This window comes from Microcaecilia unicolor, chromosome 1, assembly GCF_901765095.1.
Source record: "Microcaecilia unicolor chromosome 1, aMicUni1.1, whole genome shotgun sequence".
Lineage (NCBI taxonomy): Eukaryota > Metazoa > Chordata > Amphibia > Gymnophiona > Siphonopidae > Microcaecilia > Microcaecilia unicolor.
In genome coordinates, this window is record NC_044031.1 from 675,789,528 (window position 1) to 675,814,539 (window position 25,012).

Below are 25,012 nucleotides of genomic sequence, written 5' to 3' on the forward strand. Positions count from 1 at the left end.
AAAAGTTTGCTCTCTATCTCCACCTGCTGGTAGATGGACACAACCCACCAGTCCATGGATTGATCAGCTTGATGATATGGAACTAAATTTACTAGCACCCGCCACTGAGCCCATACCCCGCCCACACTCATCTCAGAGGATCCAAAAACAAGTGTGGGGGATGTACTATAGATGAATGGAGGGATTCCCAGATCAAAAATCGAGGTAGGAGTCAATAATGCAGCTTCCTGTCTAACCCAATGAATATGTGGATGTTCAACATAAAACTCCCGGAGAGCTTTCAGCACTGCAGCCTCATATAAATGCAGACCAGGAAGTCCAACCCCCGCCCCCCCCTCGGCAAGGTGAGGGTAGAGAGCCAAAACCTTAGTTTTTGGCCCTTCCAGATAAAGCCCTGAAACAGCCTGTCCCAAATTACTACTACTACTATTAAATATTTCTATAGCGCTACTAGACTTACGCAGCGCTGTACAAATTAACATGAAAAGCCAGTCCCTGCTCAACACAAATTCAAAATTGAGTCTTTGGGATGGCAATGGGTAAATGAGAAAAAAAAAAAAGAATAAAAATTTGGGTCACAGCCACTATACCACACCATATCAAACACAAACGATCCCATCTAGCAAATAAGGATTGAACTTGCATGGTAAGTTTATCATAATTTAGGGCATACAACTGTTTCAGATCTGCCACTGTATTGATTCCCAAATACCTAGCACCAGTGGTAGCTATCGTAAATGGGATCAGATGTTGCTCCTGGGCTGAAAGATTAAAACATAATGCTTCAGTTTTATCAATGTTTACGTTAAAGCCTGAAATAGCCCCAAATGAGTGGATCTCGTATAGTAAATGATGTAAGGAAGCAACTGGATTTTCCATAAATACTAATGCATCATCAGCATATAGCAGAAGTTTATGTTCCTCACCTGCTATGTGAATTGATTATATATTAGAATTCTTTCAAATTTTCTGAACTAGGGGTTCTAGTGCAAGAGCAAAAAGTAAAGGGGACATTGGGCAGCCCTATCTTGTTCCCCTGTGAATTTAAAATTCTGAAGATGAAATCCCATTCATCATAATGGAACTCATAGGATGGGCATACAAAGCCCAAACCCATGTACCAAAAGCCCCATCCAATCCTATCTGATCCATTACCTCAAACAAGAACTGCCATTCGACTCAATTGAATGCCGTCTCAGCATGTAAAGCGCCACAAAAGCCTTTGATTTTTTTCTGGTGGAGATAGTCAATCAAGTCAAGTGCCCTTTGCACATTATCCCCTATCTGTCTCCCCTCGACAAAACCTGTTTGAGCACAGTGTATAGGAGTAGGCAAAATATTCTCCAGCCAGGAAGCCAGTATTTTAGCAAAACTTTTCATGTCAAGTTAAAAAGTGCTATAGGTCTAAAACTTGCATATAACGTTAAATCTTTGCCCGCTTTGGGCAAGACCACAACATTAGCCTTATACAGAAAGGGAGGTTAAAGTGCCACTATCCAGAATTTGATTAAAGATATCTGCTAAAACCCCAGCCACATCATTGGATATCAATTTGTAATATTCTCCAAGAAACCCATCAGGCCCAGGTGACTTCCCCTTACGCAGGTGACAGATAACACTCCCAGAGGTAGCTGAGGTTAAGCCGAAGTTTATCTAAATTTGCCACCCTTGGAAGTTCAACTTCCTGAATATATTGCGAAATAGCTGCATCAAAACATGTCAATTCAGAGGAGTATAAAGTTTTGTAAAAAAAAAAAATATATATAAATTCTTCCACTATATCCCGATGAGAAAATTTACCCATCCCCGGCAACCTCATGATTTTCTTCACCCAACGAGCATTCTGTTGCTCTCATAATTGCCAGGCCAGGAATTTACCCATCTTATTACCCCCCTGTATGTAATCTTGTTTAGTATGATGTAATAAATATTGGATTATATTAATATCCAGGGCATCCAGTTGCTTTTTCAGATTTAATTGTTTAGTATAAGACACAGAAGATAGATTACTTATATGAAGGCTGTGCACTTGAGCAATTTTGTCTAATAGGGTCTGCCTTTTTTTTTTATCCCTCTCTCGTTTATGTTGAACTGCCAACTTAATAAGCACCCCTCTCATGTATGCCTTGCATGCTTTCCATACCATAGCCAAGTTTGTTTTATTTATTCTGTTTATAGCCAAATATTCTGACCAATTTGTCCTCGGGACGTTTTGTACCTCCAACGATTGCAATAGTTATATATTCGCAAGTAATGCCCTAGGAGATTGATAAGGCGATGCCATCTGTACAACCCACGTAACCAAAGAATGATCTGATATCAGAATAGGGTGAATTACCAAGTCAGACCAGCAAGACAAAACAACACTCTGTAAAGAAATAATCCAAACAAAAGCAGGTGTGATATTTACCTGAGTAAAATGTATATTTTTTGCTGCCTAGATTATGAAGCCTCCAAACATCTTCCAAATAATATTTAGAGTATCTCTAAGATCTTTCCCTTCCCTGTATGCTACCCAACTTGAACCCTGCAATCTACCTGCTTTGCCTAGTGTACAATTCATATCACCCACTAAAATTAAGTCACCCACTATATTTGAATGAATGCATCTCAAAGCTTTACAAAAAAAAAATCCTTCACTCCATTAGGAACATATAAATTTACAATAATACATTCCCAGGTATCTATTTTACCTGTCACCCATGCCATACGACCCACAGTATCCCCTCCCTGAACATAAATTACAAATGGAATATGCTTTCTAACGAGAATTATTACCCTTCTCTTTTTAAAAGTAGCAGTAGAGGATTGGGGCTCCACCCAGTCCCTTCCTTGAAGATAGACTTGGGTTAGTTTAGTTTCTTGTAACAGCAATATCAACCTTAAGGGATCTCAAGTGTCTCAAAACCCGCTTTCTCTTGACTGGATTAAGGCCATCTGCATTCCAGGTGGCTACCATAAGTTCATCTGACTGACTCATCCCTCATATCCCAACAGAAAATTGACCTTTTTTTTTTAAATTACATTTGTACCCTGCGCTTTCCCACTCATGGCAGGGTCAATGCGGCGGGCAATGGAGGGTTAAGTGACTTGCCCAGAGTCACAAGGAGCTGCCTGTGCCGGGAATTGAACTCAGTTCCTCAGTTCCCCAGGGCCAAAGTCCACCACCCTAACCACTATTCCCAACTTTATTTCCATCTCAAAGAATCTTACATCAATAAAATGTGACATTTTAATGATGAAGGCTCTCGAGGAGGCATCTGCCAGTCTGGCTTAGGGCGAAGTTCCCGATGAGCTCAATCTCATATGGGGGCTGGGTCCGAGGGTCCAGAAAGCTTTTAAGCAGAAATGATGGATGAGCTCTCATCCCCTCGAGCCCTCCTGCCCCTCCAGCATCTCCACAATTCTCAAGTTCGATCTCCGTGCACGATTCTCATAATCCTCAAGTTTTATCTCATAGTTGATCCACTTGCCATTTCTGTTAGATAGACATGGCATCCGATCACTCCTGTGCCCCCTACATCATGTGCAGATGACTCTCAACCTCCTCTAAATAGTTTTGTAGTGTAGCAAATGTCTCTTCTAACTTAAGCACAACAGCCTCTGCAATATCTGAATTTGCTGCATGCAACTCCACCAAAACCCATTCCAGCACATCATTATGACCGGCACTCAACAAAGAACCTGGAGAGCCGGATGCATCCCCTAGAAGGCTTCCACTTCCTGTCCCAGCCAAATCTTCGCTCACCTGGGGTTTGGCGGCCTTACCAGCGTAAAGATCTTTAATGCTGGGAGTGGATATTTGCTTCAGCACTTGAGGCATCCCGAATTAGAAACACAAGCATCACATCTCAGATTTATCTAACACTTCACAGAATCCAACTCAGAAGATTTCAAAGGCAGGTATCGGGGGGGGGGGGGGGGGGGGGTAATTTTTGGTGAGGGAGCAGAAAGCGCATTTAAGCGCGTCTACTCAGAATGACCGCCACAGTGGAAGTCAATGAGAATAATTTGGTGCACCAACTAATCTCTGAAAGCCTTTAGAACATTCAAAATGGTCCTGAGCTCCAGGAGACTGATATGAAAGTGGGTCTCCTGAGTGGACCAATGACACCAAGTGTGAAGCCCAGCGCCATGAGCTCCCCAGCCCATGTTAGACACATCTGCCATTAGCATTTTGTGTGGAGGAAGAATTTGGGATAGCATTCCCTGGACCAAATTGTCCACAAGAGTGACTCCGCAAGATCTGGAGTGACAGAGATGGCATCTGCTAAGTTCCCCTTGGCTTGACACCATTGAGAAGCTAGAGTCCACTGGGTCTGCCTTAAATAAAAGCAAGACATGCATAGTAAAGGCCATATGGCCCAACATCTTCAACAACTGCCAAGCTATAAACTCCTGGCTGTGTCAAACCTAATTCATGATGCTGGATATGGCATCAGTTCTGGAAGGGGGAGGGAAGGCTCTATGCAACTGTGCCTAGCACGGCTCCTATGAATTCCAATTGTTGAACTAGGTAGTTGATGATGAACCATAGTAGCTCCAACACCCGAATGGTTCTCTGCATTGATTCTTGAGGGATGTGTTCATGACCAGCCAATCGTCCAGGTGGAGGAGTGGCCTAATGGTTAGTTCAGCGGGCTTTGATCCTGGCAACCTTGGTTCAATTCCCACTGCAGTTCCTTGTGACCTTGGGCAAGTCACTTAACCCTCCACTGCCGCAGGTACAAAAAACTTAGATTGTGAGCCCTCTAAGGACAGAGAAAGTACCTGTATATAATGTGTACAGTGCTGCGTACATCTAGTAGCTCTATAGAAATGATTAGTAGTAGAAAACACATGCATTTCCAATCTGTGTACTGACACTGTAACTTTGGCAAGACACTTTGTGAATATTCTGGGAGTGGACGCAAGACCAAAAGGCAGGAGGACATTGTACTGGTAATGGTGTTTTCCTACTCTGAGATACTTCCTATGACAAGGATATATCTGCTTGTGGGTGTAAGCATCCTTCAAGTCCAGAGAGCATAGTCAATTGTTTTTCCTGAATAATGGGAATTAGAGAATGTCCATGGAAACCATCTTGAACTTTTCTTTGACCAAATATTTGTTCAGGGTCCTTATGTCTAAGATGGAATGGAATGAAATCCCCCCTCCCCCAATCTTTTTCAGCATGAAGAAGTACTTGGAGTAGAATCCCTTCCCTTCATATTCTGATGGCATGGGTTCAACTGTGCGGGCCTGAAAAAGACTTCCTCTGCAAGCACAGCCTGGTGCTCAGAACTGAATTTTAACCCCCTCGGTGAACTATTTGGAGAAAGTTCTCACCAAGGAAGGACGTAACCCTCTCAGAGTATTTTGAGGCAGTGGAATAGCCATGGGTGGGCTCAAGACCACCTAGTAGCATGATGTGGCTGACGGGGATCCCCAAGGCCCGCCAGCCAAAAATTCCCCAACAACTGTGTTACATGGTCCCATTTTTCAGCGCCAGCAATGAGTTTCATGGCGATGTTTTAGATTATTTATCCTATGTCCTGGGCACGAAAGCCTTGGAAAAAAGAGAATTACAATAGGGAAAAATTAAAGGAAGACAAACCTAGGAAGGAGAATGTGCCAAAGGTACCCTTAGAAAATTCATAAATTTCCTGCATATCACTTTCTCTTGTACCCTGTGCAGCTGCCCTCTGCCCCCTTTTCCTCCTCCGGTGAAATGAAGAGGTTGGGATATTGCCTAGTTTGTGACGTTGAAGTCACATCTGATACTTATTGGACAACTCACCCATAGCTCTCTTTTTTTTTTCCCTTAACGTCCCAAAATTTTGCTATGCCCTTCAGAGGGGGCACATACATTAACAATAAAGCGAAGATACTTAATTGTAGCAGGTATTCTCAGAGGACAAGAGCTTTGTGGAGCGTGAGCTGTGCTCCACTATGCAAGCGCGAGTGCCTTCCCACCCACCGCATGACAACTCCAAAAGGAGGTGGGAGGGGTTGTGAGAATATGAAGCCTGCTGTCCTTGGAGAATACCTGCTACAGGTAAGTATCTTCGCTTTCTCTGAAGACAAGCAGGCTTCTATCTTCTCACAAGTGGGGAATCCCTAGCATCCAGACTCACCGAAAAACAACACACATTGGTCAATTGGGCTTCGCAACGGGATGGCATGTGGTCGTGTATCCTGTTGTTACCCTCCGCATTAGAGAGATGCTATTGGTAAGTGGAGAGATCTGAGAATATGTTTTCCAATTTACCATCCATCGCTTCAAGTTTGTCCGAGATTTTTTGCAGTTTAGTGTCTACCGAAGATTCCAGCAGAAGTGAGACTTCTGCCATGATCTCTGCAGCCCACCAATTTCGGGCTTGAAGAGTCCTCATCCACCATCTTGGATTCTCCTGCACACCTTCAGGCTCCATCTTTTTTTGGCGGTTTGGATGACATCGCAGAGCAGGGCTGGGGAGCAAGCACACCTGTCTGCTAGCCGAAGACTCCAACAAGTAGTATTGCAAGTATTAAATTGAAATAAAGAGGCTGAGGCAGCATGGGATTAGATTTTAAGTGAGGGGGTCCGGGAGCTCAGCTCAGTGACATCCACTATCTAGCCCAGCGTCACGTGATCTCTTCTCTGTACCTTTTCTAATTCTACTATATCTTTTTTAAGATGCAGTGACCAGAATTGAACACAATATTCGAGGTGCAGTCACACCATGGAGCAATACAAAGGCATTATAACACCTTCATTTTTGTTTTCCATTCCTTTCCTAATAACATTCTACTTGCTTTCTTAGCTGCAGCCACAAACTGAGCAGAGGGTTTCAATGTATGTTCACCCCTTCAAAGTAATAGATTGGTGATGATCCCCTTGTGTACCTGGTCTTTCTCAAGCCTTCTCGAACTTCCCACTATCTTTTTTTTTTTTTTTATAGATTATATGCATTTACATTTATGTAATATAACATAAATTCAGATATCAAAGAAATATATCAAAATAAGTAAACAGGAAAATTTCAAATTATTTAGTCTACAATAATGGATCCAAGATCTAGGTAATACTATACTCAATAAAAGGGAAAAAAAAAACATGAGCTGAAGGAGCTGGTGAAGTCATAGCCGGGTAATAAGCGCCTAGCAATCCTAAACTATTACAGCATTATTCTTTAGAGGAAATAAATTCAATTAATTTTCCTGGATCAAAGAAAATATAATTCGTGGAATTAAAAGAAACATAACATTTACAAGGAAATCTTAACAAGAAAGTCCCTCCAACTCGAAGAACTCTCTCTTTTAACAAAAGAAAAAATTTTTTTTTCTTCAAGTGTCTCTAGAAAGATCTGGAAAAATCTGCACTTTTGATCCAAGGAAAGGAGAGTTCATGTGGCGGAAATAAAGCTTGAATATGTTGTTGTGGTCAAGTTGCAGAGCAAATGTGACCAGCAGTGTTGTTCTCTCTGTGATAACCTCCATAGAGTTCTCTAAGAAATCAGTTAGATTTAAAGCGGCTTATGGCTCATTTAGTAATTCTCTCCCCCCCAGTACCAGAGATATATTGTAGCCTAGTAATAGGTGGGAAACCCTCAGCGGGGACTCCCAATATTTCTCTGACATATTTTTTTATTATCTCTAGAGCTGGAATAAGAGGAGATTTAGGAACGTTTAGAAAACACAGACTATTACCTCTAATCTGGTTCTCTAAATATTCTATCTTGCGCTGTTGGAGGTTACTGTCTTTAATTAACATTAAGGTTGAGGAATTTACTGATTTCAAATCCTTGTCAAAAATTACCATCTTGTTTGTTTGCTCTGCAAGTTTGTTTGTCACCCCTACTTGAGCCTGTTTTAGTTCAGCCACTTCTCCCCTTAAAGTACTAGAGATTTGCTGCAAGGTGTTGTTCACAGCTTGAATTGCTTCCCATACTGTTTCCAGTGTAACAGACATTGGTTTTCTCAAGGCCTCAAAACTTAAGGAAGGCACGCCTGAGCTTCTTTCCGACAGAGAACCTGCCTGGCCTGATGTTCCCTCTGGCGTCGACGAGGCTGCGGAGTCTCCACATTCAGCCGCAGGGGTCCGATTTCCGGGTTCTGCGCGCTGCTCACTCACTGCCAGTCTATCCATTCCTGGTCTTGGGGGCACTGTTAATGAAGGAGGGCTCAGCGAAACTCCTTCGGCGCTTTGGTCAAACAGGTCTTCCGGACCTCCCAAAGTGGCCGCTTCAGTTCCCCACGCTCGCAGTCCCGATTCCTCGAGTGTCGTCTGGCGCATGGGAGTGGGATTCACCCTGCCTGTGGAGATAGACAAATTGGGTTTCCCTTTCCTCTTCCCCATTACGGGTCTGTGGAACTCGAATGTGCAGCGTTTCACCGGGCGAAGGAGACTGCTTCACGCACATCAGCTCAAGACGCCATCTTGGAACCTGCTCCACTTCCCACTATCTTTTGCTGACCACATTCCACGTGGGATTTTCTTTGGTTTTCTTTTTAACTCCAATAATACTTGTTCAAAGAACCAGATCTTCAGCTTCTTTAAAAATATGCTCTCTCGTTAGTATTTATACACATTGCTTTTTCAGCTGTGATCTAGAAAAATACTGGAAAACTTACTTTATGGATGCCTAATGCAAGTAAAATGAAAACCATGCAAAAGGAGATAAGTAAATCATTAACTCCACCTTACCTTTATTTTTGAGCCAAACAATAGACAGTCACCTAGTCTTCCTATCTTTAACCATTTATGAGCATCAATTAATGAGAAGCCCTCCTGAAATAGTAATGATAATTTTGTACAGTTAGCAGAAATCCTAACTTAAAAAAAAATAAAATGAAACAGACTTATTATTAATTCACTGATCTGCTCTTCAAATCATACAACTGCAATATTTATAAAATTTCAGCTTGGGGGACTCTGCCAGCCAAATTTCAAGGGACCCAATTTTAAACTGAGGGGGCAGCAGGCCCCCACAAGCCACCGATGGCTAACCACTGGTCAAGAATGTCTGCATGTCGGGGCAAAAATAATTCAACAAAATTGCACAAAATCTGCCACTAATGAAAAAAAAGAGAACATTCACAAGTAAATATGCAAAACAGATACGCGTACACATACTGGGTCAATTAGTCAAAGCGATTTAAATGGGCTGGAGAGCCTTAACCAGACAGTGCCGATGAACATCAGCACCTACCAGACTTTTAAAGTAGGCAGGTGGTGAAGCTGGGAGCCATGTGAGCATCGGCAATATTCAGTGCTGAGGCCCACATAGTTAACAGGCATGGTTAGGATTGCATCAAAAGCAGTCATAACATTACCTGGTTAGCTATACGGGTGCCAGTGAGGTGAGCTTCGAAACTGCCTTCCCGCTTGGCCCCAAGACTGGTCACCTAGCCGCTTGTTTCAGCTAGACAGAGGTGCCCAGACACCCGGCTTCTCACCAGACTTCTAGGAGAACCGGCGGGCGCCCACAACATCGGCACAGCACGATTGAGGGTAGCTCCCTACTGCCCTGCACGGAGGCCTAGGTTCTGTCCTGACCTCGCTGACCCCGAGGCTATACAGAGAGCCGGCGAGGGGTGGAGAAGGGCAATGAAGCCTCCCAACCTTCTAACCCACATGGGACCCGGGTCGTAGCACCGGCAATGGCCTGCCAGCCGGACCACAGCACAAAAAGTCCACGCTCAAGCCCCCAGAGGGCTGAGGGAGACGGACTGGCCTTGACAGGGGAGTCCTTTACAGCAGAGCCAGCAGACGAAGTCGGCAGCACTGAGAGCATGGACCACGTACCTGGGGGTACTGCAACGTGGACTGGGCAGCAATGTGGACCAGACAGCAAGCACAAAACACCGAGCAGCATGGCGAACGAAGCATCCATCAGCTGATTGGATTTTGCGTCCGAAGAGACAGCTGAGAGACCTAAAGAGAGGATCCAGGAAGATCGATCCTGGACAAACTTCACCCCCCTCGGCACTGAAGAAATCTCCACAGCAGTATCCAAACTCTCCAAGTCTTACTGCCACCTGGACCCATGCCCCAATTACCTAATGAAAAATGCCCCAGCATGATTCATTACAGACCTCACCACCCATTTAAATTTCCTACTTCAACAAGGCTCCTTCCCCTCTGAACACGGCAATATACTACTCACACCAATACCAAAAAACCCCAAGAAACCAGCAAACGACATCACTAATTACCGACCTGTGGCCTCCATCCCTCTTTTGACCAAACTAATGGAAAACAGAGTGACCTCCCAACTTAACGAATTTATACAAAAATTCTCCACACTACATGAGTCACAATTGGGTTTTCGACCTGCACACAGCACAGAAACAGTACTACTTTAATATCCAAGTTCAAACAAGAAATTTCAATTGGAAACAACATACTTCTTCTGCAATTCGACCTATCCAGCGCATTTGACATGGTAAACCACGATATTCTTACAAAGCTACTGGACAAACTAGGGATCCGCGGAAACATCATTAAATGCATAAAATGTTTCATCACCACTAGATCCTACCAAGTCAAATCAACCACATCAATATCGTCTGCGTGGTCATCAAAATGCGGAGTTACCCAAGGATCGCCTCTATCCCCGATCCTCTTCAATCTTATGATGATTCCTCTGGCCAAATCCCTATCCAAATCTGGTCTAAACCCCTTCACCTATGCAGATGACATTACCATATTCATTCCTTTCCAATCCAACCTAGCAGAAATTTCTGATAAAATAAACACTGGCATGAACGTTTTAACCTCCTGGGCTAACACTTTCAAGATGAAAATGAAGAAAAAACGTAATGCTTAATCCTCTCATCCTCTCATCACAACGCTCTACTCTCAACTACCCTGATTACCCCTGATGTCACAATCCCAATATCCGACAATCTAAAAATCCTAGGAGTAACTTTAGACAACCACCTAACTCTAGAAACTCATGCAAAAGCCATGACGAAGATGTTTAAGATGATGTGGGTACTGAAAAGTGAAACCATTCCTCCCCCTAAAAACTTTCCGCAATTTGGTACAATCCACTGTACTCACCCACGCTGACTATTGCAACAGCATCTTTATTGGATGTAAAACCCAAATCCTGAAAAAACTCCAAACCGCCCAAAACACGGCAGCCAGACTCATTTTTGGTAAATCATGATTCGAAAGCGCAACACCACTCCGGGAAAAACTCCACTGGCTCCCTATCAAAGAACGAATAAACTTCAAAGTTCACACACTGATCCACAAGATCATCCACAGAGAATCTCCAAGTTACATGACCAATCTGATCGACCTTCCAGCCAGGAACGTTTACAAATCTTCTCGAACATATCTCAACCTTCACCTTCTCACCTGCAAAGGTCTCAAATACAAAACCTACTACGCATCCAACTTCTCCGTCATGGGCAGCCAACTCTGGAATGCCATACCAAGATCCATCTGAGCAACCAACAAACATCTGCCCTTCCGAAAGCTGCTGAAAACGTACCTCTTCAAACAAGCCTACTCTAACGACCCAATCCACACCACTAATATTACCTATACCTCAATCCTCCCCTCCACATCTCTTCCTCTTGTCCTACTCTATACAACCACACCATAATTCTAATATCCTACAAATATGTTACTTCTGTGATACCTTGTAACCCATACAGCGAATGATACATACCTGTAGCAGGTGTTCTCCGAGGACAGCAGGCTGATTGTTCTCACGACTGGGTTGACGTCCACAGCAGCCCCCACCAACCGGAACAAAACTTCGCGGGCGGTCCCACACGCAGGGCACGCCCACCGCGCATGCGCGGCCGTCTTCCCGCCCGTGCGCGACCGTTCCCGCTCAGTTGAATGACAAGCAAAGGAATGAGGAAAAAACGCAACTCCAAAGGGGAGGAGGGAGGGTAGGTGAGAACAATCAGCCTGCTGTCCTCGGAGAACACCTGCTACAGGTATGTATCATTCGCTTTCTCCGAGGACAAGCAGGCTGCTTGTTCTCACGACTGGGGTATCCCTAGCTCTCAGGCTCACTCAAAACAAGAACCCAGGTCAATTAAACCTCGCAACGCCGAGGGCATAACAGAAATTGACCTACGAAGAACAACTAACTGAGAGTGCAGCCTGAACAGAATAAAATCGGGTCCTGGAGGGTGGAGTTGGATTCAAACCCCAAACAGATTCTGCAGCACTGACTGCCCGAACCGACTGTCACGTCGGGTATCCTGCTGGAGGCAGTAATGTGATGTGAATGTGTAGACAGATGACCACGTCGCAGCCTTGCAAATCTCTTCAATAGTGGCTGACTTCAAGTGGGCCACTGACGCTGCCATGGCTCTAACACTATGATCCGTGACATAACCCTCAAGAGCCAGCCCAGCCTGGGCGTAAGTGAAGGAAATGCAATCTGCTAGCCAATTGGAGATGGTGCGTTTCCCGACTGCGACCCCCTTCCTATTGGGGTCGAAAGAAACAAACAATTGGGCGGACTCTCTGTGGGGCTGTGTCCGCTCCAGATAGAAGGCCAACGCTCGCTTGCAGTCCAATGTGTGCAACTGACGTTCAGCAGGGCGGGTATGCGGTCTGGGAAAGAATGTTGGCAAGACAATTGACTGGTTAAGATGGAACTCTGACACCACCTTTGGCAGGAACTTAGGGTGAGTGCGGAGTACTACCCTGTTATGATGAAATTTGGTATAAGGAGCATGAGCTACCAGGGCTTGAAGCTCACTGACTCTACGAGCTGAAGTAACTGCCACCAAGAAAATGACCTTCCAGGTCAAGTACTTCAGATGGCATGAATTTAGTGGCTCAAAAGGAGGTTTCATCAGCTGGGTGAGGACGACGTTGAGATCCCATGACACTGCAGAAGGCTTGACAGGGGGCCTTGACAAAAGCAAGCCTCTCATGAATCGAACGACTAAAGGCTCTCCAGAGATGGCTTTACCTCTACGCGATGATGGAAAGCACTAATCGCACTAAGGTGATTCCTTACTGAGTTGGTCTTGAGACCAGACTCTGATAAGTGCAGAAGGTATTCAAGCAGGTTCTGTGCAGGACAAGAACGAGGTTCTAGGGCCTTGCTCTCACACCAGACGACAAACCTCCTCCACTTGAAAAAGTAACTCTTTTTGGTGGAATCCTTTCTAGAGTCAAGCAAGACGCGGGAGACACCCTCAGACAGACCCAACGAAGCAAAGTCTACGCCCTCAACATCCAGGCCATGAGAGCCAGAGGCTGAAGGTTGGGGTGCAGAAGCGCTCCATCGTTCTGCAAAATGAGAGTCGGAAAACACTCCAATCTCCACGGTTCTTCGGAGGACAACTCCAGAAGTAGATCTGACGGGGCCAAAAAGGCGCTATCAGAATCATGGTGCCGTGGTCTTGCTTGAGCTTCAGTAAGGTCTTCCCCACCAAAGGTATGGGAAGATAAGCATACAGGAGGCCGGTCCCCCAATGGAGAAGAAAGGCATCCGACGCCAGTCTGCCGTGTGCCTGTAGTCTGGAACAGAACAGAGGCAGCTTGTGGTTGGTCTGAGAGGCGAAAAGGTCCACCGAGGGAGTGCCCCACTCTCGGAAGATCTTGCGTACCACTCTGGAATGGAGCGACCACTCGTGCGGTTGCATGACTCTGCTCAGTCTGTCGGCCAGACTGTTGTTTACGCCTGCCAGGTATGTGGCTTGGAGAAGCATGCCGAACTGGCAAGCCCAACGCCACATCCCGACGGCTTCCTGACACAGGGGGCGGGATTCGGTGCCCCCCTGCTTGTTGATGTAATACATTGCAACCTGGTTGTCTGTCCGAATTTGGATGATTTGGCAAGACAGCCGATCTCTGAAGGCCTTCAGCGCGTTCCAGACCGCTCGGAGCTCCAGGAGGTTGATCTGAAGATCTTGTTCATGGAGGGACAACAGACCTTGGGTGTGGAGTCCATCGACATGAGCTCCCCACCCCAGGCGAGATGCATCCGTCAGCACTTTCGTGGGCTGCAGAATTTGGAATGGACGTCCCAGGGTCAAATTGGTCCGAATGGTCCACCAGTGCAGCGAATTGCGGCAACTGAGGAACAGACGGATGACATCTTCTAGATTCCCGGTAGCTTGACACCACTGGGAAGCTAGGGTCCATTGAGCAGGTCTCATGTGAAGGCGAGCCATGGGAGTCACATGAACCGTGGAGGCCATATGACCCAGGAGTCTCAACATCTGCCGAGCTGTGACCTGTTGAGACGCTCTGGTCTGAAAGGCAAGGGATAGAAGGTTCTGCGCCCTTACTTCGGGAATAAAGGCCTGAGCCATCTGAGAATTCAGCAGCGCTCCTATGAATTCCAGAGATTGGACTGGCTGGAGATGGGACTTTGGGTAATTTATCACAAACCCCAGCAGCTCCAGAAGGTGGATAGTGCACTGCATGGACCGAAGAGCTCCTGCCTCTGAGGTGCTCTTGACCAGCCAATCGTCGAGATACGGAAACACATGCACTCCCAGCCTGCATAGATACGCCGCAACCACCACGAGACACTTCGTGAACACCCGTGGTGCAGAGGCGAGCCCAAAGGGCAGCACACAATACTGAAAGTGCCGTGTCCCCAGACGGAATCGGAGATAGTCTGTGAGCTGGTAGTATCGGGATGTGAGTGTAAGCGTCCTTTAAATCCAGGGAACATAGCCAATCATCTTTCTGAATCATTGGTAGAAGGGTGCCCAAGGAAAACATCCTGAACTTCTCTTTGACCAGGTATTTGTTCAGGCCTCTCAGGTCTAGGATGGGGCGCATCCCCCCTGTTTTCTTTTCCACAAGGAAGTACCTGGAATAGAATCCCTGCCCTTCCTGCCCGGGTGGCACGGGCTCGACCGCATTGGCGCTGAGAAGGGCGGAGAGTTCCTCTGCAAGTACCTGCCTGTGATGGAAGCTGAAGGATTGGGCTCCCGGTGGGCAATTTGGTGGAGTGGAGGCCAAATTCAGGGTGTACCCGCACCGCACTATTTGGAGAACCCACTGGTCGGAGGTTATCAGAGGCCACCGTTGGTGAAAAACTTTCAACCTCCCTCCGACCAGCAGGCCGTCCGGCAAGGGCACTTTGATGGCGGCTATGTTCCCATGGATCCAGGCAAAAGCCCGTCCCCGGCTTTTGCTGTGGAGGCGCAGGGGGCTGCTTAGGCGCACGCTGTTGACGGGAACGAGCATGCTGGGCATGTCCCTGTGCCTAAGGAGGCCTTTGGGCCGGCTGGCTGTACCTACACTTGTTGTAGGCGTAGGGTGCAGCCTGCCGGGCCCGGGAAAAATGTCCACCTGCTGAGGTGGATGCTGAAGGCGCCCGGTGGGAGAGCTTGTCGAGAGCGGTTTCCCGCTGGTGTAGTTGGTCCACCAACTGCTTGACCTTCTCGCCGAAAATGTTATCCCCCCCGGCAAGGGACATCCGCCAGTCGTTGCTGGGTGCGGTTGTCCAGGTCAGAGGCATGCAGCCAGGAGAGTCTGCGCATCACTATACCTTGGGCCGCAGCTCGGGATGCCACATCACAGGTGTCATAAATACCCCTGGACAGGAACTTTCTGCACGCCTTCAGCTGCCTGACCACCTCCTGAAAAGGCCTGGACTGCTCCGGAGGGAGCTTGTCGACCAGGTCCGCCAGTTGCCTCACATTGTTCCGCATGTGAATGCTCGTGTAGAGCTGGTATGATTGGATGCGGGTCACGAGCATGGAAGATTGGTAGGCCTTCCTCCCAAACGAGTCCAGAGTGCGAGACTCCCGCCCAGGGGGCGCCGAGGCGGTATCCCTCAAACTCCGTGCCCTCTTGAGAGCAGAGTCCACGACCGCCGAGTCATGAGGCAATTGAGGCCGCATCAACTCTGGGTCAGAGTGGATCCTGTATTGGGACTCCGCTTTCTTGGGGATGGTGGGGTTAGATAATGGCTTCAGCCAGTTCCAAAGCTGAGGACATTGTGCAACGGCACCGTGGAAGACTCTCTAGGTGGTGATGGATAGTCGAGGACCTCGCGCATCTCAGCCCTCGGCTCATCCACAGAGACCACGGGAAAGGGAATGCAAATAGACATGTCCCTGACGAAGGAGGCAAAGGAGAGGCTCTCAGGGGGTGAGAGCTTCCTCTCCGGTGACAGAGTGGGGTCGGAGGGAAGGCCCACAGACTCCTCTGAGGAGAAATATCTGGGGTCCTCCTCCTCCCCCCACGAGGCCTCTTCCTCGGTATCGGACATGAGCTCTTGCAGCTCAGACCTCAACCGGGCCCGTCTTGACTGCGAGGAACCACGTCCTCGGTGATGGCGTCGAGCAGTGGACTCCCGCGCCGGCGGGGACGAAGCTCCCTCCATCGACGGGGACTCCACCTGCATGGTGGTCGGCGCCGCAAGCGGCGTCGCCATCTAAGGCCTCGGCATCAGGCTAGAGCACGCCGGCGCCTCCATCAACGGCACCGGGGGCGCAAGCACCCCCGGTGCCGGCAGAGCCTGGCGCATCAGCCCTTCCAGAATCCCCGGAAGGATGGCTCAGAGGCACTCGTCAAGGCCCGCTGTCGGGAAAGGCAGGGGGGCCGGTGTAGGTGTCGGTGCCAGAAGCTGCTCAGGTCCAGGAGACGGTACCGAAGCACCCGCGGACTGACGCAGCGACACCTCTTCAACCGAGGGGGAACGCTCCTCTCGGCACTGCCGCTTCCTCGGCGTCGAGTCATCCCTTCGAGGTGCCGGAGCTGGCAGTCCCGTGCGCCGTGGGCGACCGATGACGGTGCTTCTTGGTTTTCTTTCGGTGCCCGTCATCGGCGCTTGGCGGTAGAGATGAAGAGGAGGTAGAACCCCCCCGGCCTCGAGGAATCGGGTCTGACAGGGTTCGGTCCCAATGGCCCTGGGTAGAGGGAGTGGCCGGGGTCGATTGCCCGCGCGCCCGCTCACCCCCGCCATCGCCGGCGGGCCAACGGTACCTGTACTCCTGGGGTCGGTGCCAACATCGGTACCGGTACCGAAGATCCGGCCGTCGACACCGATGCCGTCGAGGTAGACGTCGAGGGGCCGGCGCAAGTTCCGAAAAGACAGTCCCGAAGAACTTGCCTCGCCACCTGTGTCCACTTCCGTAAGCCGAGACACAAGGTGGACGTCTTGGTATTATGCTCCGGCCCGAGGCACTGGAGACACCAAGCGTGGGTATCGGTCTGCGAGATCTGCCGGCCGCACCGACCACACTTCTTGAATCCGCTCAGGCCCTTCGAGGACATCGACGGAAAAATCGCGTCGGCGAAGTCAAAGTCGTCGATGGTGGCGGTGAAAAAGCACACCCGAAAAAGAAACGACCATGCAGCTACAAGGCTGCAACGAAGCGCCCTCGCGACTAAAAACGACGAGGGGACACTTTTTTTTTTTTTTACACAATGAAAAAGAAAAGAAATACGCGAACGCGTACGAAGTGAGAAAAAGCTCGTGGCTAGGCCGCGATCCGGTTTCCGGGGCTGACAGAGAGAGAAACGGCGATACGTCTCTCTCCAGTGCAGAATAGAAAAAAACTGAGCGGGAACGGTCGCGCACAGGCGGGAAGACGGCCACGCATGCGCGGTGGGCGTGCCCTGTGTGCGGGACCGCCCGCAAAGTTTTGTTCCGGTTGGTGGGGGCTGCCGTGGACGTCAACCCAGTCGTGACAACAAGCAGCTTGCTTGTCCTCGGAGATTATGTAAGCCGCACTGAACCTGCTATCAAGTGGGAAAGAGCGGGGTATAAATGCAAAAAATAAATAAATCCCTCCCCCACAGAGGGTTAGGCTACTGGCAGATAGGACTGAACAACAGAGAACAGAAGCAGAAAAAAAAACAGAAAGGCACCAAGAAATCCAAGTAAGGGCTGAAATGGGACTCCTACATGCATAAAAACACAACACCAGGGGGAACTCCTACACTACACACACACACGCAACCATGTGCTAAAAAAAAAAAAAAGGGGAAACAACACAGGGTCCCCACAAGGACCCTCACACCCAACAGGAGAACAACTAGAGGGTCTCCACAAAGACACTGTGCCAAAACCCAAGATAGGAGAAAAACCAGACGGTCCCCTCAAGGACTCCATGCTTAAATACCCCATAGGCGAATAACCAGAGCGTACCTAAACAGGATCCACTTTAGGCCTTCCAAGCCATAAGAGCCAGCTCTGTGGGTGATGTGGGTGCTTGAGCACCCCCAATAGTGAGAAAATTCTATGTATATGTCTAGGGAGGGGTTATTTTCATTGGGCCTAGCACCCCCAATAATTTTGAAAAGTTGGCTCCTATGCTTCCAACTAGAGAGTTGCACAGGGACAGAAATCTTACTCATCCCCGCCCGTCCCTGCTGGAATCTTACCCGTCCCCACTGGAATCTCACCCATCCCCACAAGAATTTAACCCGTCACAATCTATTCCCACCTGTCCAACAGTAGCGTGTCTTTATATAGCAGATTATGAAACACAATATGTATATAGCTCTGAAAATGCTCATAAAATTCTTGCATGGAAAACTACATAGACGACGTGTTGCTCATATGGTCTGGTTCACAAGATGAATTGGGCTTTTTTGTGGACAATCTAAATAATTGTGATTCGAACATTCAATTTTAAAAACAATCATTAGGGAATCAGGTACAATTTTTGGATATGGATATTAAGTATGAACAAACGAAATTTATTAGCAGTGTCTATCGCAAACCTACAGATAGAAATACTATCCTTCATTTCAATAGTCATCATCCCAGACGTTTAAAAGAAAGTATACCCTTTGGACAATTTTTAAGGATAAAAAGATTGTGTTTGCAAGAACCTGATTTTGTGCATCAAGCACAAATAATGTCAGCGAGGATATCCCTCGAGGATTGTTCGCTCAGCATATAAACGAGCGAAACACACTCAGCGATGTTGGCTTATGCACAGACAATGGAAAATACAAAGTGAGCATATTAATTGTATATTGCCATACTCCAAACAAAAGCGATTGGTTCAGAATATAATTTTGAAACACTGGAATATATTATCGCTAAATGCAGGGTTAGTTGAAAAAACTAGATTTTCATGTACACGGGACAGAAATGTGGGTGAGACTCTGTGTAATAAATCATGCATCCAGACACGAGTTAGTGGAGAAGGGGGTCACAGTAAATGTGATAAATGTGTATATTGTAGACATGCAATTTGTGCTGATAAAATATGGGTTAAGAACATCAACCGTGAATTTTACTTAAAATCAAAAACAGATTGTAATACATAAAATGTTGTGTATGGGATACGTTGTCCATGCCAGCTCTGGTACATTGGTGAGACTACGCGCAAAATTAAAATGCGCATAGCACAACACTTAAGCAATATTAGATTGCAAAAAATTGACACCCCCCTTGTAATCACTGGCTGCAACATGGGCATCTGGTTCAAGATTTGCCGTTTATAGTACTTGTCCATGTCCTCAAGGGTAGAGGCTGTGTTGAAAAGCAGTTGATTAGAAAATAACAGCGTTTGATATTTAATTGGAACACAGTTGAACCCAATGGACAAAGAGGTTGATTGGCCATTATTGTTGACAGCATAAAAGGAAATAGTTTTTCCATCAGCTTGTATCACACAGGATATGATGTCCGTATAGCGGGAGCTACTGCTAACTCTGGTGTATCTAATTACGATATGAGGCTGCTTAAGGTATTGTGATTTTTTCAGTTTGATTGTATGTTTAGTATGTATGTATGTATGTATAGTGAAGTAATCATGTATAAGCTCTCTATATAAAAGGCACCACCAATGTTCTATGAAGCCTCAAGCCGGAAGTGTGAAGGGGGAGAGATATCCGGTGTCCCCATGAGTGTCTGCCCCACCCTCGCTCTCTCTGTAACACAAACAGTGAAGGAAAACACAGCAAAGCACTAAATCAAATCACTCTCTCTGTAACAGTGAAGGACTCAGAGGGGGAGGGGAGAGAGGGCAGAGGGCGCAGAGGGCAGGGACAGAGATATCCGTTTTCCCCATGAGTGTCTGCCCCGCCCTCGCTCTCTCTGTAACACAAACAGTGAAGGAAAACACATCAAATCGCTCTCTCTGTAACAGTGAAGGACTCAGAGAGGGGAGGGGAGAGAGGGCAGGGACACACACACTCCCACATGCACACAGAAGAAAACCTTGCTAGCCCCCGTTTCATTTGCATCAGAAACGGGGCTTTTTTACTAGTGTTCAATATATAAGGTCTCCTGATGAAGTAAAGAAGGAAACACGGCCAGTGTTGGGACCAGAATATTAGAGTTTCGTCTGTCAGAATGCGTGGCACATTAATTCAGATGAGGTGTGGCATTGAGTTAGCAGCTTGAAAGCAGCTTTCCAATTCAACGGTGAACATTTCAGTTGGTACCAGATATACTCTTGAAGATATGCTGGGTAGCATGTCTGAACACTCACTTATGTGATGTGTGACGTCGAGATATCGGTTTGAATTTGATCTTCTGATTCAGCTGTGAATACTTTAGCTCCGGAAATGGAGTGTTTGAGAATTTGATCAGTCGCAAGTGAAAGTTTGTTTCCACATTAAAGAGTCTCGTCTACATATATAAAGCTTGGAATGAACTATTACAACAATTAATGATTCATCTTTTGGCTCTTATAAGAAGTGGTAATTTACATTACTATGCTTGGGACTGCTAAAAGATAAAATCGGACATCATCTGCTTTGAATGTTTGTATGCTTTGAATATATTTTTATTTTTTATTTTTGTGGCTTTTTGTAACTGTGATTTATTGTATTTGCAATGTTTTGTATGAATATGCAACATTGATAAAATATGATTATTGAATCGTTGAACAAGTATATATTAAGTTCTTTATTGGTATAAAAAACTGATATATTAGTCCCTTTGGTATGGATACGCAAGAATTTAATGGTACATAAAAATTCCGATCAGCTCTCTCAGTCTCTCTCTGGATTTGAGCCTCGGCACTGCAGGCAAGGAAGAAATGGAAGTTGGAACTTGGAACACTCTGGTGCACACATGTAAGATTTGTCTCTGATTCACTGGCACTGTGTGATGACAGGTCGCCACATGCATATGCCAGTAGGTCAGGTGACATCTGATGCTCGTTCCTGTGTCAGAGCTAAGGTCTGCGCATCAGCTCAGAAGCAAAGAGAATTAATAGTAACATAGTAAGTGATGGCAAATAAAGACCTGAGCAGTCTATTCAGTCTGCCCATCAGCCCAGAAGCAAAGAGAATTAATAGTAACATAGTAAATGATGGCAAATAAAGACCTGAGCAGTCCATTCAGTCTGCCCAATAGTCACACTCATTATCTATTCATGAGTGTGATATTATACACTTGAGTATGTTCTTTTTTGGTGTTTCTGGGACAAAGACCATAGAAGTCTATCCGGCCCTATCCTTATGTTCTAACTGCTGGAGTTGCTGTCGAAGCCCACTCCAGTCTATTTGTCTTATTTGTGGGGCACAGATCCCATGACACTGGTGGAGGTCTGACAGGGGACTTTGACAAAAGCAAACCTCTCATGAAGCAAACAACTAAAGGCTGTCCAGAGATAGGCTTACCTTCTACACACTGATGATAAGTACGGACTGCACTAAAGGCTGTTCAGAGATAGGCTTACCTTCTACACACTGATGATAAGCACTGACTGAACTAAGATGAACCCTTACAGAGTTGGTCTTGAAACCAAGACTCTGACAAGTGTAAAATGTGCTCAGCAGGGTCTGTGTAGGACAAGTAAGAGGATCTAGGGCCTGCTCTCACACCAGACAGCAAACCTCCTACTTTTAAAAGAACACCACCTCTTAGTGGAAGCAAGCAAGACCCGGAAGTCACCCTCTGAATGACCCAAGAAAGTAAATTCTAAGCTCTCAACATCCAAGCTGTGAGAGCCAGAGACTGGAGGTTGGGATGTAGAAGCAACCCCTCGTTGAGTGATGAGGGTCCGAAAATGCTCCAATCTCCACAGTTCTTCGGAGGATAATTCCAGAAGAAGAGGGAACCAAATCTGCCACGGCCAATATGGAGCAGTCACAATCAGAGTTCCACGGTCTTGAGTTTCAACAAAGTTTTTCCCACTAGAGGTATGGGAAGATACGCATACAGAAGACCTGTCCCCCAATTGAGGAGGAAGGTATCTGATGTTAGTCTGTCTTGGGCCTAAAGCCTGGAACAGAACTGAGGGACCTTGTGGCTGATCTGAGTGGCAAAACAATCCACCAAAGGGGTGCCCCACGCTCGGAAGCTCTTGCAGGCCATGCCAATATGAAGAGACCACTCATGTGGTTGCATTATCCTGCTCAGCCTGTTGGCCAGGGTGTTGTTTGCGCCCCCCCGGATAAGTGGCTCGAAGGAACATGCCATGGTGAGCCCAATGCCACATCCGGACAGTCTCCTAACACAGAGGGTGTAATCCAGTGCCCCCCTGCTTGTTGATGTAATACACTGCAAACTGATTGTCTGTTTCAATGAAAATAATTTGATGGGACAGCCGATCTCTGAAAGCCTTTAGAGCGTTTCAGACTGCTTGAAGCTCCAGGAGGTTGATCTGAAGATTTCTTTCCTGGAAGGGACCAAGTTCCTTGAGTGTGAAGCCCATCCCAGGAGAAAGGCAACCATCGTCAGCATCTTTTGTGGCTGAGGAATTTGGTTGGAAGTCCCAGAGTCAAATTGGATCAAATGGTCCACCACTGAAGAGAGCGAGCAAGCTCTGGGGACACTTGGATGACATCCTCCAAATTCCCCATGACTTGATACCACTGAGAAGCCCAGGTCCATTGAGCTGGTGTGATGTGAAGATGTGTCATGGGTGTAACGTACACTGTGGAAGCCATGTGGCCCAGCAACCTCAACATCTGCCGAGCTGTGACCTGCTGAGAGGCTCGAACCTTGGACACTAGCAAGACAAGATTGTATGCTCTGGCTTCCAGGAGATAGACTCGAACTTTCTGTGTGTCGAGCCGGGCTCTTATGAACTCCAGTTGCTGGACAGGATGTAGATGGGGGTGCTATCCAGTCTTTTGCATTGAGTGTCACATGTATGATTATCTCCCAGTTGGTGAGATGTCATATGTTTGCGCCCGATGCAAAGAGCTCCTAGCTCTTAGAGAACGTGTCCGTTCTCTTGAGGCTAGAGTAGCAGACTTGGTGGAGCTGAGGGAGACAGAGAGGTACATAGAGGAGACCTACAGGGATGTTGTAGAGAAGTACCACTTCCAGTCTAGTAGCCCTTGTGCTACCTTGGAGGAGGGAGGTCTCCTAGAAGGAGAGCATCACCCTGGTGAAGTAGGAAGTACTCCTGTAGCCAGGACCTGCCCACCAGGGGATGTACTATCCTCTCGCACCGAGGATATGTCTCCAAGTGCTGCCCGGGAGGGAAAGGTTAGGACAGCTGTTGTAGTTGGTGATTCGATCATTAGGCATATAGATAGCTGGGTGGCTGGTGGACGTGAGGATCACCTGGTGACTTGCCTGCCTGGTGCGAAGGTGGAGGACCTCACGCGTCACCTAGATAGGATTCTAGATAGTGCTGGGGAGGAGTCCGCTGTCTTGGTACATGTGGGTACCAATGACATAGGAAAATGTGGGAGAGAGGTTCTGGAAGCCAAATTTAGGCTCTTAGGTAGAAAGATCAAATCCAGATCCTCTAGGGTAGCATTTTCTGAAATGCTACCTGTTCCACGCGCAGGGCCCAAGAGACAGGCAGAGCTCCGGAGTCTCAATGCGTGGATGAGACAATGGTGCAGGGAGGAGGGTTTTAGATTTGTTAGGAACAGGGCAACATTCTGGGGAAGGGGAGCCTATTCTGAAAGGATGGGCTCTACCTTAACCAGGGTGGGACCAGGCTGCTGGCGTCGGCATTTAAAAAGGAGATAGAGCAGCTTTTAAACTAGAAATGGGGGGAAGGCCGACAGTCGCTCAAAAGCGCATGGTTCGGGAAAAGGTATCTTGCAAAGATACTTCACAAACAGGGAAGATAGGGTTTCTGGATACTGAGGTTGCACAACAGACCGTGGTAGGCCAGGTGCCCTTAAATACAACCAAAGATCAGACAAAAGATGGCAAATCAATAGTGTCAGGTACTAAGCATCATGCAAATAGGAACAACAAACATACTCTGAAATGTCTATATGCAAATGCTAGGAGTCTAAGAAATAAGATAGGAGAGTTGGAATATATTGCACTAAATGAAAAATTGGATATAATAGGCATTACTGAGACCTGGTGGAAGGAGGATAACCAGTAGGACACTGTCATACCGGGGTACAAAGTAGTGATAGGGTGGACCGGACTGGTGGAGGGGTAGCATTGTATATTAATGAGAGCCTTGACTCAGATAGAATACAAATTCAGCAGGACACAAATCACACCTTTGAATCATTGTGGGTTGAAATGCCATGTATAAAAGGGAAAAAAACAGTGATAGGAGTGTACTACCGTCCGTCTCGCCAGGATGAGCAGGTAGACGCAGAAATGATAAAAGAAATCAGAGACGCGAACAAAATGGGCAATGTTTTAATAATGGGTGACTTCAATTATCCAAATATAGACTGGGTAAATGTAACATCGGGACACGCTACAGAGGTACAATTCCTTGATGAAATCAAGCACAGCTTTATGGAGCAGCTGGTACAGGAGCCGACGAGAGAAGGAAAAATTCTAGACTTGGTCCTTAGTGGAGCGCATGATCTGGTGAGAAACGTTATGGTACTGGGGCCGCTTGATAACAGTGATCATAATATGATCAGTTTTGATATCGACCTTGAAGTAACTGTACACAGAAAGTCAAATACGTTAGCATTTAACTTTAAAAAAGGAGACTATGATAAAATGAGAAGAACGGTAAAAAAAAAACTTAGGGGGGCAACTGAGAGTAAAAACTGTACAACAGGCGTGGACGCTGTTCAAAAATACCATCCTGGAGGCCCAGGCCATACATATTCCGCGAATTAGAAAAGAAAGACGGAAGTCCAAAAGACAGCCGGCCTGGTTGAAAAGTGAGGTGAAGGAAGCTATTAGGGCTAAAAGAAACGCCTTCAGAAAATGGAAGAAGGAACCGTCTG

General features: G+C 46.8%; 1 protein-coding gene across 1 annotated transcript in view; it reads right to left on the reverse strand.

Annotated features, from left to right (window-relative positions):
• Window positions 1–25,012, reverse strand: part of REC114 (REC114 meiotic recombination protein) — a 183,357-nt gene that overhangs the window by 81,812 nt on the left and 76,533 nt on the right. Inside the window, exon 3 of the mRNA XM_030191478.1 lies at window positions 8,669–8,752. Within this exon, the coding sequence (XP_030047338.1) occupies window positions 8,669–8,752 (84 nt within the window). The remainder of the gene's footprint in view (window positions 1–8,668; window positions 8,753–25,012) is intronic.